This window comes from Mytilus edulis, chromosome 7 (genome assembly GCF_963676685.1).
Source record: "Mytilus edulis chromosome 7, xbMytEdul2.2, whole genome shotgun sequence".
In the NCBI taxonomy this organism is placed as follows: Eukaryota; Metazoa; Mollusca; class Bivalvia; order Mytilida; family Mytilidae; genus Mytilus; species Mytilus edulis.
In genome coordinates, this window is record NC_092350.1 from 13,279,166 (window position 1) to 13,303,140 (window position 23,975).

Here is a 23,975-nt window from a genome sequence, read left to right on the forward strand (position 1 = left end):
GCCCTCAAGGTCAAAGGTCACCGAGTGCAAAAAAAAATTACGCTGCAATTTCAATCTTGCATATTAAGAAAACGATAAGAGTTTGCTGCATACTTACAGCGTATAAAATGTTCCTCTCTACATTTTATACACTGAGCTCAAAAGTGTCCGACTGTCTGTTCAAAAGTTACGACGGGATGATTCTTAAAAGTATAACATTGTGTGTATATCTTTTTAATGGTAACAGATATCAACCTACTATAAACTGCAAAAATGATCAGTAGTTTAAGACCTTCAATTTTAGGTCAATGTCAGGTCATGATGAAATTTAACCTTGACCTTCAGAGTGTAATATGACCTTGACCTTGAAACAGTTAAAAGGTCAAGTGGTCCTGAGTTAAATGGTGGTAGTCTCATGTCTCTACGACTTCCGGTTCTCAAGTTTTGTATTGCATCATATATGCGATGATTCATTGTGACCTTGATGAACCTTGGATCGTCTAATTTTTTCTTTACAATGTTTTCCTTCAACTGCAGATCATTTATCACTTAGCAGATTTGAGATATCTGCTAGAGTTTCAGAGATAATTCAGTTTGAAGTTTTGCCAGCGGAGGCATGTATTTCTGAATCAACAACAGCTCACCACCTAAAATTTTAGGAAACTAAAGAGTTTAACATGGTTATATGTTTGACCAAATACCATTAACATTCAATGAAAAAAATACCCAAAAAATTAATTTGAAATTTTCATGTTTTGCATTGACTTTGTAAAGTCTATTTATATAATTGATATTATATCATTTTTGGCACTTTGCAATATGTGGTCATTATGTATATCAAATTGAACGTCTAAATGAGCTCTACTCAAAAATCAAAATTTCAAACTCCTTTTTCATCCCAGTGGGAAGGGTGGGTCTTTTAGTGCAAAAAAAATCAAACTTCTCAGATGGCTAGGTTGTTGCATATCAAATGAAAGTCCGTAAAGCGTACATTTCAAATATCAAAATGACGTCCTCAAAAAATGGGTTGGGTGGGGTCATTGAGTGCAAAACATAAATTTTCTTTTAAGATAAGGTTGTTGCATATCAAATGAAAGGTCTTCACGTGTACATTTCAAATATCCAATTCCTGTAATCCAAAAATAAGTTGGATGGGGTTATTAAGTGCAAAAATCAAACTTTCTACAACATGGCGTTGTCACATATCAAATGAAAAATCATCAAGTCTACATTACATATATCATACTTCCGATCTCGAAAATTTAGGCGGTGGGGTCATTAAGTGTGAAAAGCGAAAAGGTTCAGAAGGTATGCTTGTCGTATATCAAATGAAAGGTCGTAACAAGTACATTACGAAAACATCACTTTTACAGGAAAGACCTTTCAATTGTTTTACAAACAATTGAGATACTAGTTGGTGTAATTGTTTTTAAAATATTATAAAACACATGCCGATATAATAAACAATTTGGTATAAATGAGCTCTGTTTAGATTTTTATCAAATCTAAAATACTAGAACGAAATAGATTGTTCTTGACAGACAACATATAAGGTTAGATATGATCGCCCTCATAATCAATTAAAAGTGTTAGACAACTTTATTAACTTTGTTTAATTGATAATATAACATGATAAAGGTACTTATTAATGCAGCTGTTACCGAATTTATAGATTAGTGTAATATACTGAAAAAGACAAAATCGTTTTCATCAATAATATGAGTTTAATATAGTTTGTTATCATATCATTTTTTTTTAAAAGTCGTATCGAATAGTTTATGTGAGGGTATGGATGAAGTTTACAGAATTATAGAAAAATAGTGCAGAAAAAAGGCAAAACTGTAAGGAATAGAGAAAAAAATAGAAATAAAAAAGAATGCTGAAATATAAAAAATAGAGGATGATGACTTACAAAATATAATGAATAGTTTGAAAAATAAAATATAAGTGAATACAGAAATGAAGGACATCACCGCTCCCCTTTCTCTCTAAAAACACCATCCAGACTCTGGTACATCCACCGCTCCCCTTCCTCTCTAAAAACACCATCCAGACTCTGATACATCCACCGCTCCCCTTCCTCTCTAAAAACACCATCCAGACTCTGATACATCTGATTACGTGGATTAACAATACACTTCAATTAATAGAAAGACTGAATATTTGTAGACCAGAAATTACCTTTTCTCCTAACTCAGTACGATCAGACGCTGGTAATATATCTAAATCTGTTCGCAGGGCGCACGCATCGATAACGTCTTTATACTTCTTCTGATCCATTTCACAACCAAATAAAATATTGTCTTCCACACTTGCATTCTGTATCCATGCTTGCTGGGGCACATAACTGATTTTACCCTGTCGTATTTGAAAGTCAAATTTTATTTAGATCCTAGGAAAATGTAAAATAAGGCAAAAGAGAAATGTCCTCAGGTCTTTAGTATTTGTTTTCCTTTTTAACTAAATTTTGAATTTATAAATTACTCTTTTAGGCACAGTTGACCACGTATGGATTTCCCTGTTCTCGTTCTCACTGTTTTTATACCATGAATTGCAATGTTTCACCTTAATTTCATTACTGAAGATTATAGTAAACGTGTTTTCTTCTTTTCATATTGTCATTTTTCTTTTCCTTAATTTGTTTGGTTCTTCTTAATAACTGTACATGTTTCATTGGTCCTACATGCTCATATTAACAGTAACATTTCAGATAATTTAATTACTCTACATTTCAAAACGTTTACTACAGATCTGCAGATGTCAATAATACCTGTGTTTATGTCATAAATGGTCAATTGAGAACGGAAGAGCGTAGGTTATGATATATTCACCTTTACTCTCACACTGCCCTTGACTTTAGTCATATCTCCCAATATTGAAGACAGCAAGCTTGATTTTCCACACCCTACATGACCAACTACAGCTACTAACTTTTTCTCGGGTATAGTAATGTTGATGCTGAAAAAAACATGTTAATACAAATAACTTAAATTACACTGATGCCAATATCTGCATGAAAATGGGTAAAACAACAGAAAAGTAGCTCTTCAACAAATTAAGGTGGTAAAGTCAATAACCGGTTAGGCAATGCTATAAAAAAAAATCTGGCTAAGTGCAGCACCACACTGATTCCCACAACAAATACCCCGTAGATAAAACCTTCCAAAATGCTAGACTTCCAATACATCAATGTCATAGAGTTAAACCAAGTCGAAGTTGTGAAACAATTTCCTGAAATCTACCGATTTTCCACACATACTTTTTAAGATGATGCAAAATTGTCAATGAGACAACTAGCTATAGGTCACGAGGAAATTTTTGTTTTACATAACAACACCTTCTGATCCTATCTTTGTTATATTGAACAGGAAATAAGTATGACTGTTCTTATTCTTATTTTTTTCAATTATTATAATATACCAAATCGTTTTCTAACAAACATATCACCCATAGTCTCCTTCCTACGGACGTACCTGGAGAATTCCATTCGAAAGCAATGGCGTTATTATTTTTCCCAAACCTTTCCACTTTGATAGGTAAAACATGCAGATATATATGATAATGCACGACTTCAACTTTTTGAAGATTTGATATCACTAGAGTTTTTAATTGAAGTTCATGTTCAAGAAAGCTTTATTTTGTAGATGTTAATTTCTTGGAATACATAACACATAATAGCATAGACAAATATACGAATATACGACTGCAAACATACTTTCTGAAGCATTTCCCGCCATCTGGATCCCAAGAAAAGGTTCCATCTTCGATTACAATTGCATCATCTAAATAAAAATAAATTGTACAAATAAAATAGATCGTTACTTTTGAATTATCCATTGTTAAAAAAATGCAAATTCGTTGGATAAAAATTAAAAGAAGGCTTACTATAATTGTATTATATACTGATTAAAACAACTTTAAATTAAAGAAAAAACAATTTGAGTCATAAAATTGAGAATGGAAATGATTTGTTTATAGTTATTTTTAGTAGCTTCCATAACAGAAATTGGTCGAGAGATTCTTTGATTTTTTATGAAATGATGAAAGAGAGTTAAATGCATATAAAAATTCATTCCATAGAGAAAATAATCATATTTTTACCTTTTGGAGTATTGTGCACAACATTAGTTGGATTGAGGTCTTTGCTGTTCAGATATCTATTCAATCGATGGAAAGAAACACTCGCCTGAAATAGAAATGACTGATTCAAACATTTGAGATGAAACATAATTTTTTTGCTCTGAAAGGGTATTATTGGATTTACGAAAATATTCGGAGATAGTATCATTCATGTTGTTAAGTAGGATTAACAATATCTTGTACGTAATTAAGATATCCATTTTGTATTTAATTTGTAAATTCAATATTAAACTCATTAACAACTCAACTTTAACCAGCTGGTTAAGGGATTAGACTATCTGATACATGGAATTTGCTTTTTTGGAATTACATCAGTCGATTTTTTAGACTGGGGCAAGATTAAACTAAACATCATGTATGGATGTTGTTAATGAATGTTGGTCTCATTTTTGCTAATGTGCTTTGTATTTACATACCTTATTGTACTTCTTTGTTAATTCTTATCTGTTTTTCTAGTGATTAAGATTATAAAACAATGTTGACTGCTGTACCCAAATTATTTACCTATTATGTCTGTTTGTTTTGTTCACACATCGTTGTCAATATTATAGAATGGTTGACTGTCATACAAGTGAGAGGTTTAGCTAGCTATAAAACAAGGTCCAATTCACCATTGTCTACCTAAGAAAATGACTGTACTAAGTCAGGTATATGACAGTTTATATCCATTCGTTTGATGTGTTTGAGCTTTAGATTTTGCCATTTGATTAGGGACTTTCTGTTTTGAATTTTCCACGGAGTTCAGTATTTTTTTGTAATTTTACTTCAACTCCAAACCTCATATGAACTATATCAACTAGAGAGAAGCACAAAATTTAGTGAACTAAAACTCTTACCTTAATAGTTTTATTAACTGCCATCGGAGCAAAACTGATAGCAACTCTCAGTATGTTGAATAAAGAAATGGCAACGAAGGCTTTCTTGGCATCTAGGTAATGATCAGATGACATAAATATGTAGGTAGCAAATGTTGCCAGTGATACCTGTACAAAATATCGACTATTTAACCAGAAAATCAGAATGAGCAAAATAAATATAAATAAAAGAGAATAATGGACTTAAACAATAAAGAATAGAGAGAATAATGAGGTGCTTAACTATAATGAATAGAAAAAAAGAGCAAAACATATAAAGCATACAGAGCTTTAAGTATAAAAAAATGAAGGATCCCAACCACCCTCCATCTAGATAATACGATGTAAAATATATGTTAGAAAAAAAGTTTACTTAATGTTAAAAAAGTCGAATTACTTATCATTTTCAATTTGAGAACCATATATAACAAAAAATAACCATTTTCTTATTTATTTTTTGTTATGATAACTAAACAGTGTACATATTTTTAAAAAAATATGTTACTTACAAAATATGGTGCTACAGCTCTTGAAAAAATAATAACTATTCTATAAATAGCAGCTTTAAAAAGTATCTTTAGTTCCATGTTCCTAATTATTAACACTTTATCTTTGAAGGCCATTTCCCAGGCATACATCTTTAAAATCTGAAATTTAAATTTGTTTGATGAAAATTATCAAAGCGATTCTTGAACATTGTGGCATGCGCACAGGAATCTGCGTATACTATTACAAATGCACATGTAACATAGTACATGTAGATATGTGGCGCTTACTGAAAGCGACATGTTGTGTTCATATGTAATATGCGTACTGAACTGGCATAATGTGCTTGTTTCTGAATTCGGTATCTTACGTTTTACATGTCGTGCTCATTTGAATCGACATAATATATTTATATGTTATTCTCATTGAATTCGGAATATGCGTTTAAAGTATATCACGCTCACTGAAATATATTTGATGCGACGTTTATGCGCAATGAAGTCGACATATTACGTTGAGCTATAAACACTAGATTGCTGCCGCTGCTGGTTGATGTATCGTCTGCTTAGTAGCCAATGTTCTGGCTGAAATTGATATCATTTAAACGGAACTTTCTGTTTGTTAGTTGTAAATTTGTAATCGATAATGAAGTAACTGACCTGATTGTTGCAACTTATTACGCCACATAGCAAAGGGTTAACTTGTTAAAAGCTTTTTCTACGGTTCATTATTTTAAATTTTGGTCTCGAGTGTTAATGTTTACAGGCATTCTCCGTCTAAAATTTGACAGCTCATCCATACGCATGCTATTGCAGAGTGCAACAATCGTAATTTGATGAAGATTGAACATTAATTTCAAAGTTACTAAATAAAGCCTTTTGTTGTCGACACATTTTTTAGTTATTTTGTTTGCCAAATCTTGATTGATTTTATGACAAACACATCTTGTTCTAAATACATTTGTAGTACCAAATATTTTGCAAAACAAAAACAACTACATAAACATTTTGTCAGACAGAAATATTAGCAAGTAAAATTACCTCGATTTCATCATGAATACCCCCTTATTGAAATGACTTAACAAAGAAATACATATATATATACCTTTATTCCATTTAAAACCTCACTAAGTAATTTTATCCTTTCATCTTTTTGTCTCATCTGTTGTGCCTGGAGCTTATGAATTTTAGATATGACGAAACCATTTAATGGAATCAGTATTAGTAAAACACCAATCCCTGACCACATGGAATGACCCATAGTGTCATACAAGAAATAAAGACTAAAACAACTTTGTAATGGAGATGACCATAACACCCAAAAATAACTTATAAAGTCCTGTATATTTTGTGCATCAATAGACATTAGGTTGACTATCTCTCCGACAGTAGAGTTCTGTCTTGCCTCGCTCGTCATTCTTAGTGCCTGAATAAGATGAAATATAATTCAGTGCTTGTTTAAATCGAGAAAGAAAAAAATCTGTCTCATGAATAAATGAATATATTGAACATTTTATAAATATGATATCGTTAAACAAAAAGCAATAGACTAATATGAAAATAAGTAGATGCGGTGTAATTGACAATAAGACCACTATAACTTGGATGAAGAACATATTCACTATCAAGTACTTACTTTTTGATACACAGCTGACATCAAAGCTGATCTGACCCTCATTCCCAATGTCATACTCCAGAAAGACTGCTGATGAAACATTAATGACTGGATCAGAATTGTAACAAAGAATGCCGCCACTAAAGAGTAGCCCTTCCATTCCTGAGTAAAGTTTGATATTTCTGGATCCTTAGATGCTGCAGTATAGTCAATTAACATTCTAAAACAGATAATAGTTGTTAAAAAAACAATTGTTTTACTCGTCCTTGTTTTATGATTCACAATTTTTTGAAAAATTTAAACTTTATGAAAAATCTGTTATTTTTAAAAAGTTAACTCGTCGTATTCCTATATTTTAAGGCATGTGAATGAAATAAGACCATTGTTAATGAAATAAGACCATTGTTAATGAAAAGAGGAATATGCTTATCGTGGAGATCCTGCTGTAATTTCTATATTCATTATAATTGAAACATAATATAATATACGCTCAAAACCTTTTACTTATAGTGTTTACTAGTTGATGAATTATAATGGGTATTTTGTCTGAAAGACTGAGTACTGTACTATTTTTTAATAAACATTTATTCTGTTCTAATTTCGTTTCAATAGAATAAATAGTGATTACACGGCCAGTAATATTACTTCTACATTAGAATAAATAGTGATTACACGGCCAGTAATATTACTTCTACAATAGAATAAATAGTGATTACACGGCCAGTAATATTACTTCTACAATAGAATAAATAGTGATTACACGGCCAGTAATATTACTTCTACAATAGAATAAATAGTGATTACACGGCCAGTAATATTACTTCTACAATAGAATAAATAGTGATTACACGGCCAGTAATATTACTTCTACAATAGAATAAATAGTGATTACACGGCCAGTAATATTACTTCTACATTCTATACTATTTCTTTTTTATTTAATGTGAAGCAAAATCAGAAATGGCGTTTTATAATTGAACATGAACAATACATGTATTTCAAACACTAAGAATTATTACTTACTTTAAAAGAAATGGTGAGATAAACAACGTTACATCATATACAATCTTCCAAATATTGGCTATAAATAATTGTACAGCAAACGTCCTACAGAGAACCTTAATCAGGGATGGTTTGGTCTGGTGCTGCTGAGATTTTATGTTTTTATGAGACTTAACTAATAAGTATGAGGTCTCACTTTCTGCTTCTTGCAAATGGTACTGGTGATTAGCTGTTTCATATTCATGGCTGAAATATAATATAAATAATTTCATAATTTTGTTTAGAACTCATGTCCAACATTTAAGTCTTTTATCGTATATCCATTATTAAACTCGTTTATCACAGACAAATTTATTCAAAATAAGGTTTTTCAAAAGTTTTTTTATTGAAAAGATTGACTAGCCCCCAATCTCCCCATTCCCACCCCACCCCCACCCTTACCTTATACTTTAAAAAAATCTCCGCACTTGTGCACTATCTTTGTATACTTCCACTGACTCAGCGATCAAGCATAAAAAAAACGAGCAATCGCAATCAATGATGATAGTGGCCTTGACATGGTTATATTTTCTAATTAGAATCGACTTACCTTGCTGAAGCACATTCTGTGACCCAATTGTTATAAAATCTACTGTAGGCTTCCTGACTTGTATCTCTTTGCTTTAAATCGAAAACAGAATCTTCTGTTAAAGGTTTCTTGTACCCTTGCATCATCAATCTAAAGAAAAGAAATATTTGAAATTCTTTTCCCATGTTACATACAACATTTATTTTCATGAACCAAATAAATTCTGTATGTATTGTCTGCCTTTCGGGTGATTTGTTTGTAGAGTCAGGGCCGTAACTACATTGAGGCAAATGAGGCAAATGCCTCGTGTTAGAAATTAAAAAAAAAAATGAAACAAAAGATTGTCTTAATATCAAATTGTTTTCACGGAAAGTGTCTACGTAACAAGAAGCAAGTTCTCTTCACTCTCTGGTGTCGGCCCTGCATGTTTTTCGTGATCCATGTTTCTTTTTTACTTTTAGTTTTCAGAGTTGATGGTCTATTGTTTGAACTTCTGTGTCCCGCCGGGTTTGTCTTTTGCTCATTTATTGTCCTACTTTATGACAATAGTCTGAGTGTTGATTTTCATTTGTAAACGTGTGGTTTTGCAATGTTGCATGCCCACCGATTTCCAGATATTGTGCTAGAAAATATTTTAAGAATATACAAGACACAGAAAAAAATGGTCGTTTCTGCATAAAAAATTGAATTTGATATCAAAGAATTCACAACTGGCTTCTTTTGGTTGATAAAACTAGATAGCTGACATGGTTTAAATTAAAGTAAGGTCACCAATTTTCCGTTATCAAATAATTTGAAAAAAAAACAATAATGTATTGCCATTTCCATTGATGGGTTAAACTTGCATTAAGTCATGTTCAGACCCTTTTACAGAAAATAAAGGAATATGGAGTAAATGTGCACGAAACCTAATCGCACACAAAGTCAATGCATAAAAAAATACTAATGATCAATCATTTGGTCAGAGTTGCTGGAGGGTCTTCAACAATAAAAGAATCATTAATACCGTAAACCAGGGTCAAGATGGTCCCTAGTGTCGACTTAAGCAGTACTAGTATTTAAAGCATAATACTGCTCTGTCACTATATTTCAATCTAGTCATAAACATATCACCAAAGTGTAAGCAAAATGCAAGACTAAACCAGACAGACAGATCCGGTATTAATGATTATGAGAATTACGAATTTTGCCTTGTCCTGCATATCGGTCTTTTAATGTTGTCCATAAAACCTTAACATCTTAAATTACAATGAATCTATGTTTTTGTTTTCAGACCAGAATATTGTCGAAAAAAGCAAAAATTAATTACGTTTCAATGTCAGAAAGATTCCGGGAAACCCTCAGAATGCACGATTTTGCGTTATTTTTCCCAGAGCTTCTGGGGACCTTGAGCGGCCCCCAGTCACATCGCCAACATTTTGTCGCCTCGCTCCGCTCGGCGATATATTTTGCCTCAATGTTTGAAGAGGTTAGTTACGGCCCTGAGAGTTGAACAGTGATGGACATGAGCTATAGAAATACATAAAACTATCAAACGCAAAAATCAAGGAAAATTTCAATATGTAAAAAACACTACAGTAAAAAGGGTATAGCAAAACAAAACAAGTGAAACTGTGAGCTTCTGCTCACTGATGATACCCCCGTCCAAATGTGTTCGGTAAACAGGAAGTTGTCGAGTGATGAATCTGAAAACGCATCACACGGTATAGCTGACTTATATCAAGTCTGAACCCAAATATCAGAAATCCTGGTAGTGCAGTTCCTGAGAAAAATGTGACGAAAAATTTTCAACTTGGCTATCAGGTGTGAAAATGATACAAGTGTTCGGTAAACATAAAGTTGTCAAGTGATGTATCTGAAAACGCATCACACAGTATAGCTGACTTATATCAAGCCTGAAACCAAATTTCAGAAATCCTGGTAGTGTAGTTCCTGAGAAAAATGTGACGAAAAATATTCATGGGACGGACGGACTGACTGACAGACTGACGGACTGACGGACTGACGGAAGGACAGACAGAGGTAAAATAGTATACCCCCCTTTTTTTCAAAGCGGGGGTATAAAAAGAACTCATAGGCAAATTCAAAAACGGGGGGAGTCCATAAAATATGACAGATTCAAACGTTACCAATCAACGCATTTATTGTATTATATATGAAACAAATAACTAAATAAAAAGAGAACTATAAGATTGAAAAAGGTTGCATTGTAATCAGATAAGTTTTTAATGGTACATTCTAACTTGTATTAGCATACTGTGTATACCTAGTCAACCAGCTAAATGTTAATGTTTTAATGGTATATTCTAACATGTTGTATTAGCATACTGTGTATACCTAGTCATCCAGCTAAATGTTATTCTGGACAGAAACGAAGACTCTTGTTCTGGGTTCATGTCCTACAAAAAATATGTTACGAAGTTCAAATGTAGTATTTTATTTCAAATAGTCTGTAGAAATTATTTCATAGTTAAATAGACTTTCGACCTAATATGTTTTCAGTCTTATTTGTATGTTTTTTTGTTCTTTTTGTTGAATTCGTATGTTTTTTAATCTTTTTATGTATAGGGGTTGACCTGTGATAAAATTATCGTTAATTTTTCTATTAGCGTTTGAGGTATATTTTTTGGCGATTCTTATTGTTTTCTTTTTGGAGGAGGGGTGAATCTCATTTCCTTCTTCATATCTATGTATTTTAGCTCTATGTGATTTCCAGCAAATATAAGGGTAAAGGTTTGGAAATATAAACACAATGACAATAATGTATCTGTCTTACCTTTTGCTGCAGATGGTTTTCTGCTATGCTATTCAAAATCCATTGAATAACGGTAAAAGTAAAGGATGAATAGAAAATAACAAATTCGAATAGTTTTGTTTCATATTCCTGAAAGAATTAAATAAAAACATTTATGACTTATATATATTTGTTGTTTTTATATGAATAGAAAAAAACTAATATTTTTACCTCAAATGAAAATGAACATATAGAGATGCATATTTTGAAATAATTTTTGAAATATACACCAATGAGACGGCAACCAATCGACACAAAAACATCATTCTTCTAGATGATATCATACGATTTTCGCCGATAGACACGATAGTCTTCCACGGATAAGGTATGATAAGGACCGAAACTTTTCTGTCCCTACTTTTTCCAGAATTTTGAAACTTTAAAGTTGAAACCCATTCCGCCTGTGGAATGAACTGCAGTATCAGCTCGTCCACGAAGACCCTTATTTTTAAGTGGTATGTGCTCAAATCTGTGCAAACTTAGATCTTGAAAAGGCTAAGATTCGAATCGTCCATGATCTAGAAATTTGTATATTGTATAGCCCAATTAGCCTAGCCGTAGCGAAAATCCTCACATATGATAGTTGGGAAAAAACATTGATCGCACGGGTTGGCTCATACTGAGTCCTGTTCGAAACTGCGAATTCTGTTCAAGGCTACTTTCCTATATGTTAAAAAACTAAACGAGAAAGACCTTTTTCACATTGAAGAACAGTAACATGTATCCCGTAACACAGTTGCGCTAAGCATGTAGAATCATTAATTTCAGTTATCAGCATCAGTGGCGGATGCAGGAATTTTCGAAAGGGGGGGTGCTAGCCCAGGGCAAAGGGGGGGTGCAGGGGGGGTGCAAACATATGTCCCGATTCAAATGCATTGATCGGCCAAAATAAAGGGGGGGGGTGCGGAACCCCCCCCCCCCCCCCCCCCCCCTCTGGATCCGCCACTGAGCATCATAGCATATTCACAAGTAATTCTCTGTGTAGAATTAGTCAGAAGTCGTTTCGAATTGGACAAATTGAAGATATATTAAATAAATAAATTACCACGTCTTCCACGTAGAGATGCTGGTAACAACTATGGTATCATTCTTCGATGAAATTAAGATACACTTGTTTGTTTAGTTGTGAAATTTTGTAGTCTTTCTTGGACATTTAGATCATGAAAATCTAAACTTTAAATATAAAAAAGAAGATGTGGTATGATTGCCAATGAGACAACTGTCCACAAGCGACCAAAAGGACACAGACATTAACAACTATAGGCCACCATACGGCCTTCAACAATGAGCAAAGCCCATACCGCATAGTCAGCTATAAAAGGCCCCGATAAGACAATGTAAAACAATTTAAACGAGAAAACTAACGGCCTTATTTATATAAAAAAAAATGAACGAAAAACAAATATGTAACACATAAACAAACGACAACCACTGAAATACAGGCTCTGAATTTAAGTTTACTTCCCAGTATATTTGATATTACCTTTTTGATAATCTTTGAGTAAAATGGAATAATGCTGGATAGTAAACTAAGAGTCCAGTAAATAAATAGTATCCCGGATGTAACTAAACCTTTGTGTCTTTCCATCGCTATATAGATCATTATCAAAATCTGCAAATACAAAAAAAAAACTTTTCAACATTTGTTTGTTACTACTTCGTGTCAGTATTCTTCCCTTAAATAATACCACAAGCAAGTTATTGTGTCAGGTAAAAGTTTTTGACCCGTCCGTAGGTTCGTCCTCCGTCCGTCTGCCAGTCTGTCAGCCTGCTTTTGTCATCGCAACTCATCTGAAACCACACGACAGAATTTCATGAATCATATTAGATGATAAGGAAATACTATTTTAATGTGCATATCGACAGGAAATTATGATTAAATTCTGTTTTCTAGGAGTTATATCCCTTTGAACGTATTGGACTGAATATACTACAGGCCGTCAGTATTTTCTTGTCATCGCACACTGAAACCACACAACAGAATTTCATGAAACTTTGTAGATAATAAGGACATACTATTTAAATGTGCATGCATATCCACAAGAAAATTTTTAACAATTGACTTTTTGGAGGAGTAACAAGTCTGTAACACTTAAGGTATCTCGTAAGATTGTATTTGCTCAGTGTCTATATGGAGGCATTGTGAGCGTGATAACAAAGGTTCTTTAAATTTACATAAAGTTATTTATACTCTACTGTACTTTTAAGAGTATTGTAGACATCTATTCTTCGCAAAAAGATCCTAATTAAAGTCAACAGTAAGAAGCTGTTAAATCTGAAAACCTTACAATAAAGTATCAACTTACCAGAGTAATTCCTTCGATGATTGGTGCAAATACTGAAGCTTTCATCCAATCATTTGTTAGTTTACTCACAGCGAAGACAACATCCATTGATTGTAATGCTAATAACAAAACTGTAAGAACCTGGAAAGGAAAGTTTGCTTGTCAGATAAAAACTGGTATAAACATGTGTCTTTATGAAGATGTTTGCTAAATGTTTGCTAGGTTAAATTGTTCTGAAATGGAAACAAAAATATGCTTTTTGAAAGCATACATTTTCATTTTTCAGTATTAAAAACTCGACGAAGAGCAATACTTGTAGAGCAACTTCAGTTAGTTGTAAACTCACACGCTTTCAAAAATTAAAATATAAACCATTAATAAAAATAAGTATGATGAGAAATACTTTACTAAGTTTTTAATATATAGTTGATTAGCTATTAAAACATGTATGGTGGGCAATTATTGGCCTTTGAATGATATGGAAACAAGATATACTGTCCACTGCTTCCTTGTCCGATTATACAATAAAATATGTATGAGCCAAAGACTGTGGGTGATGTTTTGATTGCTTGCAGGTTTAACTTGTATTGTGAAAATCGTAGCATTGGATCCAGAATCCAGAGTAAAGTTCTCCTGTAGATATAGGAAACGATATTGAAAAGGATTACAATAATTAACATAAAAGGGAATGTTTTATGTCAGTAAAAAAAAATATATTTGGGTTTTTTTTCAGAATCTTTAAGTGTCTAAATGTGCTTTTGTAATCTTGTCTATAATAATTAAATTTCAGCTTTCAACAACTGGTTTTTATAAGGAATGAAAATGGTTCATTGACAATTGAAGAACTTTAAACATGCATAAACAACTGGAAGAGATAGACCAAATTACACTTTTTCTCTGATTTAACCATTAACTTAAAAGTGCAACATATGGAAATGGGATAATCTGAAATCAGTACTTTCGCTGGGTAAATGTTTGGTAAATTAAAGTAGTAATTTACACTTGTTTTTATGATGTGAACTGGTAAATTAAAGTAGTAATTTACACTTGTTTTTATGATGTGAACCCTTGTACAATAAATGCCGCAAATAAGGTTTTTGACCCAGAATTTGTGATTCGCTAAACAATGAAATTTGGTATTGTAAGCGGGATATAGTGTCTTTCTTTTTATACTATAATATTGGCGCATATAATCTAGAAGTTTACATTACAATGATAAAATTGAGAATTGAAATGGGGAATGTGCAAAAGACAAAAATCCGACCACATAGCAGAAAAACGACTAAAGCCACATAACAATTATGTTAATAAGATTCAAACGGATGTGATCAAATCCTCCGTGTAAACTATATCCAAACTCCTAATCTTAAGCTGATATGGAATTGGTTTTTCCGTGTTCAATTAACATTAAAGCACGGTCAAGAAAGACCAATTGTGCATGCAATTTTAACAGGGTTTATCATAATAAATATTTGTTCCAAGTTTCAAGTTGGTATGACCACAACTTTATTTCAAAGTACATTATTCAAAACATTTAACTTGATTGAACAGACGAATGGACGGGCGAAAAGACCAGAAACCAGTATGCCCCCTTTATATCGTATGCCAAGTAAAAACATGAAAGAGACGCCTTATGCCGAACTGTTTTATCATTTTTACTTTATTCAATTCCTGTGTGTTGGTTAATATTCTGAGCGCCAGTGTTTTCTGCTTTTGGTCGGGTTGTTGTCTCTTTGACACATTCCCCATTTCCATTATTAATCATTTATCTTACCAGTTTTGTATATGTCTTCCATGTCCACTGACATCTGGTAGAGGAAAGTTGTGCTAAATAGATAACGTAAAAAGGTGCGGTGGTCCATAACCACCCTGATGTAATCCACACCAGAATGGTGTCCTGAAAACATTCCGTGAATTCTGGCCAATCCCCATCCCATGTCAAATTTGAATCCTACAAATAACATTATCTTACACTTTTATAATTAATTGCAATTGTATTCAAGGTTCTGAAAACATTTTTTTTTCAAGACTTTTTGATTGAGAATGTATCTATATATAAAAAAAAGTCTTGATTCCTTATTTTTTGAGAAAAAGGTTGTTTCAGATGGGAAGAGAAAAAAAACGTTAGTTTCCTTTGGAATTAGGAAAATAAATAAATATAACATTGTAACGAGTGTTAAAGTATTTGAGAAAAACCAACACTTAAAGTTAACGACTTCAATTACACTAGGTGATGACTATAGAAACTCTTTATTTTACATTTAATTGATAACATAAATTTTGTATTAAAAAAATAAGAAATCTTAGAGTCAATTGGGTGTTTTGGTCGCCATTTGTGTGTTCTTTTAAACGTTTTTTGAAGTGCAAATGTGTTTACCAAAAGCGTAAGTATATGATAAAAAAAAATATAAAACTGTCTTAAAAATTAAATTACAATTGTAATTTTGAACCCAGGAAATTACGAGCTTAGTCAAGTATTGTCTTTGTTTTGCTTAGATAGTTCTGTAACGTTGTCATATATTGTATTTTATTGGAATATGACAATAACTTTTCCACACCATCCGGTAGTTGTCTCTCAATTAAAATGATGCATTCCTAATGAAAACTATAAAATGAAAATATAAAAAGTTTAATTATTTTTTTGGTATAGAATATTGTAATAAGTTTAAGTCCGAAATCCTTAAAAAGCGAATCCTCGATGATTTATTTACCTTTCATTTAATGTTGCACAAGCACGACAATCCTATATATATCAAATTAAGATGATTGTTGGGCCTCTCGACTTTTGTTTCTGACTAGAACAAACTGTCTTCGATTGAAAGCGGTGTAATTCCACATGAGATAAAAACATAGTGATACATGTAAAACATGTTGTATTGAAGAATCTGTCTGGATGTACTGTTGAAATGCCAGGCACATATGATATTTCAGAACGTTCCTTTTCTGATTCGCACGATTTCTTAATTCTCAATGCAGGAAAACCGGCGTGTTTTTATCAGAGATGCCTCGCTTTAATGAACTTCAATAAATCATCGGACGGCGACATATAATAGCACTTTTGTCGGGAAAGAGGGTGATGAAATGGACAAAACTACGGAAGAGTATTAGCGCCACATATTAATTTTTTTCACTTTACCTTTATGAAATAACGCAAACATTTTGATTTCAATTATTCATCAAGTTTTCGTATAAGATAAGATAAGATAAGAATTTTATTAATCTAATCAAGAACCCATAAAGGGCATCATTTTACAACAATATTATGACAATATGATTGGAAAAAGTAAAACAGAAAACCAGAGACATATATACACATGTGTATGTATGTCTCTGAGAAAACTAATACCATACTATAACGTTATGTATATATATGTCCTTCTGTCATTAGATTCCGGTTGTGAATCTAAGATCATGCATTTTAGAAATCCAGCTGTTTTACAAACTAAATGTACTTTTTCTATTGGTGGTAATGGTTTGGAATGTGTAAAAAGTTACCAACATTTAGGCTTATTACTGACTGAATTTTTAGATTATCAGTTAATGGCTAAGGCAGTAGCGAAGTCAGCCAGTAGAGCATTAGGATTATTAATTGTAAAGAGTAAAACGCATGGTGGTTTCCAGCACAAAAATTTTTCAAAGCTGTATGATACAATGGTATGGTCAGTTATATGGTGCAGGTATTTGGGGAACCAGAGACTTTTTCTGCATAAATGCAGTCCAAAACAGGGCCATGAGATTTTTCATGGGGGTTGGCAAATACACTCCAAATGATGCCATAGCAGGTGATATGGGCTGGAAACCTCCATGCGTTAAACAATGGTCAAGTGTCTTGAGACATTGGGCTAGGTGTTCCATAATGGACCCACACAGGATAAATGCAATGCAAATGTTTTAATGTTTTTAATCTATGTATGTGAATCTCATTTTATGTTTGTATGTGGTGAGACTATAATAAAATATTGAATCTGAATCTGAATCTGTGAATTAGTTTAGAGAAGAAAATAAATGCAAGGCCTAATCATTACTAATAAATATGCATAGTAATAAGGGATTACTTGAAGTGCAATTGTTTTCGTATCAGAAAATTAATTAATGTAACAAGAAAATAGATATGGTATAGACATATTTTAATTGAAAGGCCTAAATTTTGAAAATATTGATTAAGGAGATAAGTGCAAAAATAATGTCATACAATTGTGAAACTGTCAAATAGACAAATTGATCTTAGCAGCGTTGATTTTTTTTTATTTACTTCTATGTTACGTACAAATGGTGATAAATTATATTATTGTATAGCAATATAATATTTCCCACAGAACGTAACCAAAAGTGAGCGTGCAATAAATTCTAATATTGCACTAGTGCAATAAATCTTCAAAATTCATGACGTCATCAACGTTTAAATCTTAGTTTAAACCAATTTTTACTTTCAAATACTATATTGCTGTACAATAAAAGGGTTATAATACGTAAACATTTGTTACATCTTATTTCTTGAATAAGTTTCAAAGGAAGCAGCTGTTCAAGAAATAAGATGTAACAAATGTTTACGTTATAACTCAAAAGGTTTACAAGGGAGGATTTCTTTTTGTCGAGTATCAAGTATCAAGTTATAAAAAGTGAGTATCGAGTATCAAAAAGCGAGTAGCGAGTTATAAAAGTGAGTAGCGAGTAACAAAAAGCGAGTAGCGAGTTATAAAAAGCGAGTAGCGAGTTATAAAAAGTGAGTAGCGAGTAACAAAAAGCAAGTAGCGAGTTATAAAAAGTGAGTAGCGAGTAACAAAAAGCGAGTAGCGAGTTATAAAAAGCGAGTAGCGAGTTATAAAAAGTGAGTAGCGAGTTATAAAAAGTGAGTAGCGAGTAACAAAAAGCGAGTAGCGAGTTATAAAAAGTGAGTATCGAGTTATAAAAAATGAGTAGCGAGTAACAAAAAGCAAAAATGTTAACATGCAAAACACTTATCATGTTGTTTCAAAATGATATATTCTCAGTGGATTGAGTCAAAGCACATATATATTTGAGGGGAAATTGTCTTGAAATAGGGCACTTCCATGAAGCCTCTTCATAGAATAGAAGTAGGTAGCGCAAACCAGTGCTTTGAGTATTTTTTTTTTCTATCTTTTTTGTCTTATTTCCTGTATTGTGCTATTGAAGAAAACTTAATCCTAAGTAACTCTAAAAATAACTTTTAGAAACAATAACAATACATATATTTACTAAGAGAAATCTGTTATATGTCCTTCTCTTGAATACTGCTTAAAGTTAAGTTTTATGTAAGGCCTTATTGAAATGTCAAATGCGTCGCTAAACTTTTTTATGGAGATAGTTCATGCTTTCAGCTTGAACAATTAAGTCACTCATTTATTGTCACATTCTCATTCATAAATGTGGGAGAGTACATGTAGCCTCCAAATTTTGATTTATTAACCTAAATGTACAAAGGAGTAGGTCCAGTAAGACCCCTTTTCGGTCCCAAAATATAGCAGTTTTACAGAATTGTTAAAATGTAAACTTTTAGTTATTTATTGGATAGTAGAATGGTTCTGCTACATAAATATGGGCTGTTTTTGACAATACAATGCACATATATTGGGTACTAGCACCAATAAGTCATGCTAAATTACTGAAATCTTCACAATTCCAGCATTTTAGTTAAATTTTAGACAGTTTCCGTGTAAAACGAAAGTGGCCGCATTCGTGTTCATCCAAAATATTGAAATGGAAGTTGTATTTGATGATAATACATAACATATATAAAGGTTGAGGATGAACACGGTTGCGGCCACTTTCGTTTTTGACAAAAACCATCTGAAAAGTGACGTTTTTTCGCATATTTGGTTGATTTTTCATATTTGAGCTTGAATCGAATCGTTTTTTTTTTACTAAATAAGTTAAAATCTTTCACATAAATCAATTGAATCATATGAAATAGACACTCAAGTGTTTAAAAAGTGGTCAAAATCTTTCGTCAAATGAAACTGACATTTGAGGCCAAAATCGGTCCTTACCGGACCTACTCCTTTTGCGGAGTAAGAGGTATAAATGGACCCTAAGCGATCTTGTAATGAAAACAAAAAGTTACATTAGTGGTGTTCATCAGAGGTATAAATGGACCCTAAGCGATCTTGTAATGAAAACAAAAAGTTACATTAGTGGTGTTCATCATCTCAAAATCATTTTGTATTCAATATTCAACTGTTTGTATGTAGATTCTCTCTCTCTCTATAAGATGAATATTTAATAATTTCTTGGAGAATTTCTTTCTCTAAACATTATTCTTTCATCATGATGCAGCATGCTTTGCATTTTTACAAATTTTTGCATAAATCTTTGTAGATTCTGCTTTTATTTATACTCAATTTCTCTCAAACTATTAGGCTGATTAAAACAAAACTTGGCAGTATTGCTTGTTAATTTAGTGAATAAATTGAGTGAAATACATGTATAACGAAAAACGAAACCCGTTATTGGGTTGCTGCCCCTGAATTAGTAATTTTAAGGAAATTTTGCAGATTTTGGTTATTATCTTGAATATTATTATAGATAAAAAATGGTCAGTGGATCCCTCAAGGAGTTAATCCCCAATTTTTGTAAATTTTTAGAAAATATTTTCCACTGTAATTATTTGGCCAAGTTCATTATAGAGATAATTGTAGAAACAAGAATGTTCAGTAATTAAAGATCTAAAAACACATCACCAAAACACAATTTTGTCATGAATTTATCTGTGTCCATTGTTTGATATGCACATAGACCAAGGTGAGCGACACAGGCTCTTTAGAGCCTCTAGTTTCTTTATCTGCATAGTATCGCCTATTCTAGACGATCCGGTACATAGTAAATTTGCTGGTTGGTCCTTTTTATAGATGTTTTCGTGTATTTCAGCGATTATTCTTTTATACTGGATATGATACTGAATAAAATTAATTTGTTAGTTGTTAGTAATAGAGTTAATAAACAAACTTGGCCTTTTGAATATCTAAGTACAAGTAGTTCACTGACTTTTAACATATATATAATATATGTGCAAAATAACCTTCTCCTAGATCAACAACAAATAACATAGTTCTATCTACTTATAAATACATTTTGTAGAACAATAAACAAAATTGAATCCTTATGAAAATAAGGAGATGTGTTATGATTGCCAATCATAAACAACTACTAAGATCCAAATGAAGTGGATGTAAGCAATTATACAAAATCGTAGTCCTTCAACAATTTGAAAAAACCCAAACCCTCTGAATGGTCAGCTATAAAAAGTATGATACTATAAATGCTTTTTTATAACAATACCATAACGCTTTTAGTTTGGAGATGAATTAAAATTGAAAATGGGAATGGGGAATGTGTCAAAGAGACAACAACCCGACCAAAGAACAGACAACAGCAGAAGGTCACAAACAGGACTTCAATGCAGAGAGAAATTCACACACCCGGAGGCGTCCTTCAGCTGGCCTCTAAACAAATATATATATATATACTAGTTCAGTGATAATGAACACTATACTCAACTCCAAATTGTACACAAGAAACTAAAATCAAAAATAATACAAGTCTAATTAGTATTCTTCTTGACATGCTAGTGTTTTGTAATTGAAACAACATAACTCTGGGGAGGACAGACTTTAATTTTAATTTGTATATTTGTGTTTAAATGAAAGATTTTTCATAATTACACTTTGTATTTTTATGAATAAATTTACAAATTAGCTAATTATGGGAATATTCATCAAAGCGTTTAGTAATAATTCAGGAAACATACTATATCTGTATTAGTTTTGTTAAAAAATGCATATTAATATTGGATCTGCAACACTTTCCGGTCATCTTTACTTAGATCATGAACAATTCAGATCAGATTAAACAACACCCAGATTTAAATACGAAATCATCAATGTTAACAAATATGAACAAGAAGTAATTGTAACAGGATGCTGTTACGAAGTCTCCCAAACAAAGCTCCCATATTCTTTTGATTTGTTTAATTGTCCCATACAACAATATACATGGTTTAGGGGTGGGAATCTTGACCCTTTACAAGTTTTCAAACAAGGGGGTGGGTGACCCCAGGGAAGTCCCTTCAATTTCATTTGATTTGTTGTATTGTCCCCTACAAGAATAAATTAACAAGAGACAACAAAAATCATAGGCTCCTTGCTTGGAACAGGTAAGTTAGGTAACCGTATATATATTTAGGGAGGTTAAACGTATGTGCAGGATCCGTTTCCTTCCTCTGACCTAGTACAGTGGCGTTACAGCACAACATAAGAACAACCAAGTAAAACTCGGGCGAGAACAGCTTTTAAGTTTTAACTCATCGGGTCGATACTAATCAAACTATAAACAAATAATCAGGTTAGATGACAGAATAAAAACATTTATCCTGATTTAGAGCGATTTATAAATATAAAGTAAAACGACTATCCTTTGCAATGAATTCATATATAATAGCAATATATCAAATTGTATTGAAATATTTCAAAAGTTAATTGAAAGCCTTAGGCACTAACCATTTGATTTACTTAATTGATAAGATATTTAAAGCATTGAACCAGTGTTTTTTAAAATTATTTGAATCATCTTTAAAACTTTTGAAATAGTTCCATAATGATGACATCGTATTTCATGAATAGTCTATCATCAACATTATTTTCAAAAAACGCTCAAACTTTTGTCTTTTGAGGAAATAATTTCTTTTACAAAACAAGTTTTCATCATATTATATAACCACAATATATCAAATTGTATTGAAATATTTCAAAAGTTAATTGAAAGCCTTAGGCACTAACCATTTGATTTTCTGGGGGGGGGGGGGGGGGGGGGGGGGGCTACGTTTTTTTCCAGGTTTTGGTGTAGAAATAAAATTTGTTTTGGACCCTGAGAAAAAAAAATGTTTGTTTCACCCTCAGCTGCCACTATATGTAATGCTAAAATTGAAAGGGAAAAAAATGTTTTCGGGTCATCGCTAAAAAAACAAAGACCCCCCCCCAGAAAATCAAATCAAATGGTTGCTGCCTTAAGAATTACTAAGTAATGAAAAGGGAAACAAGTTGATCATTTGTTTAAATAATAATCTTTACAAACATATAAATGATAGCTTTTGTTACTCGATACTCACTTTTTATAACTCGATACTCACTTTTTATAACTCGATACTTGCTTTTTGTTACTCGCTACTCACTATTTATAACTCGATACTCACTTTTTGTTACTCGCTACTCATTTTTTATAACTCGCTACTTGCTTTTTGTTACTCGCTACTCATTTTTTATAACTCGCTACTCACTTTTTGTTACTCGCTACTCACTTTTTGTTACTCGCTACTCACTTTTTATAACTCGCTACTCACTTTTTATTACTCGCTACTCACTTTTTGTTACTCGCTACTCACTTTTTATAACTCGCTACTCACTTTTTATAACTTGATACTCGCTTTTTGCAAATTGATACTTGCTACTCGACTAAAAGTAAATCTCTTTACAAGGTTTGCGTTATAAACAATGTAATATTATTATGCAATAGACAGACATAACAAAATTCATTATTATAGATAAATGTACAGGGTTTGAAAATTGGTTGTATTGACATTTTAAATAAGACAAATCTGAGTACATTCACGTGTATTTCATGCACAAAATTGACATATTTGATCAGTTTAAATAATTTTGAGGATTGCTTTCAAGGTGTACCTGCAAACTTCTGAATATGAACTTTAGGTGTATTATGTAACATTAGGTGTGCAACTATAATATGTTTGTGATGTTATTGATGGTTATATAATATGTAACTTGAACCAAGATCATTCAAAATCATATAGAAGTAAATGGATTGTTTAAAATTATATTGATTACCCAAAACGGTGTCCCGTTGCAGAATCTATCCATTGAACACAAATCTTTACACGTTTTAAATTATGTGTTTATTATCAACCGATTACTAGAAATTTAAATAGATATTTCGATAGATATTTCAATAGATAAAGATGTGATATGATGACCGAGTGATAACTGGTCTGTAAATGATTATAAAAGTCATTTCTTATGTAAATATACACTGATCTAAATGTTAGATTGGGTCACCTTGTAACACATCTGACATTTTGGTGTACGTTAATTTCAGGTGTGAAACAGATCGGGACGTTTGAGTGTACGTTGACTTCAGGTGTGAAACAGATCGGGACGTTTGAGTGTACGTTGACTTCAGGTGTGAAACAGATCGGGACGTTTGAGTATACGTTGACTTCAGGTGTG

General features: G+C 32.2%; 1 protein-coding gene across 1 annotated transcript in view; it reads right to left on the minus strand.

Annotated features, from left to right (window-relative positions):
• Positions 1 to 23,657, minus strand: part of LOC139530001 (multidrug resistance-associated protein 1-like) — a 44,478-nt gene extending 20,821 nt beyond the window's left edge. Inside the window, exons 1-16 of the mRNA XM_071326016.1 lie at positions 23,577 to 23,657; positions 15,497 to 15,673; positions 13,744 to 13,863; positions 12,921 to 13,049; positions 11,420 to 11,527; positions 10,981 to 11,042; positions 8,665 to 8,793; positions 8,097 to 8,321; positions 7,095 to 7,293; positions 6,564 to 6,884; positions 5,483 to 5,620; positions 4,956 to 5,102; positions 4,081 to 4,165; positions 3,695 to 3,761; positions 2,811 to 2,937; positions 2,161 to 2,337 (exon numbers count right to left, since the gene is read on the minus strand). Of these exons, the coding sequence (XP_071182117.1) occupies positions 2,161 to 2,337; positions 2,811 to 2,937; positions 3,695 to 3,761; positions 4,081 to 4,165; positions 4,956 to 5,102; positions 5,483 to 5,620; positions 6,564 to 6,884; positions 7,095 to 7,293; positions 8,097 to 8,321; positions 8,665 to 8,793; positions 10,981 to 11,042; positions 11,420 to 11,527; positions 12,921 to 13,049; positions 13,744 to 13,863; positions 15,497 to 15,673; positions 23,577 to 23,609 (2,244 nt within the window). The 5' untranslated portion in view covers positions 23,610 to 23,657. The remainder of the gene's footprint in view (positions 1 to 2,160; positions 2,338 to 2,810; positions 2,938 to 3,694; positions 3,762 to 4,080; positions 4,166 to 4,955; positions 5,103 to 5,482; positions 5,621 to 6,563; positions 6,885 to 7,094; positions 7,294 to 8,096; positions 8,322 to 8,664; positions 8,794 to 10,980; positions 11,043 to 11,419; positions 11,528 to 12,920; positions 13,050 to 13,743; positions 13,864 to 15,496; positions 15,674 to 23,576) is intronic.
• Between the last annotated feature and the right edge of the window lie 318 nt (positions 23,658 to 23,975).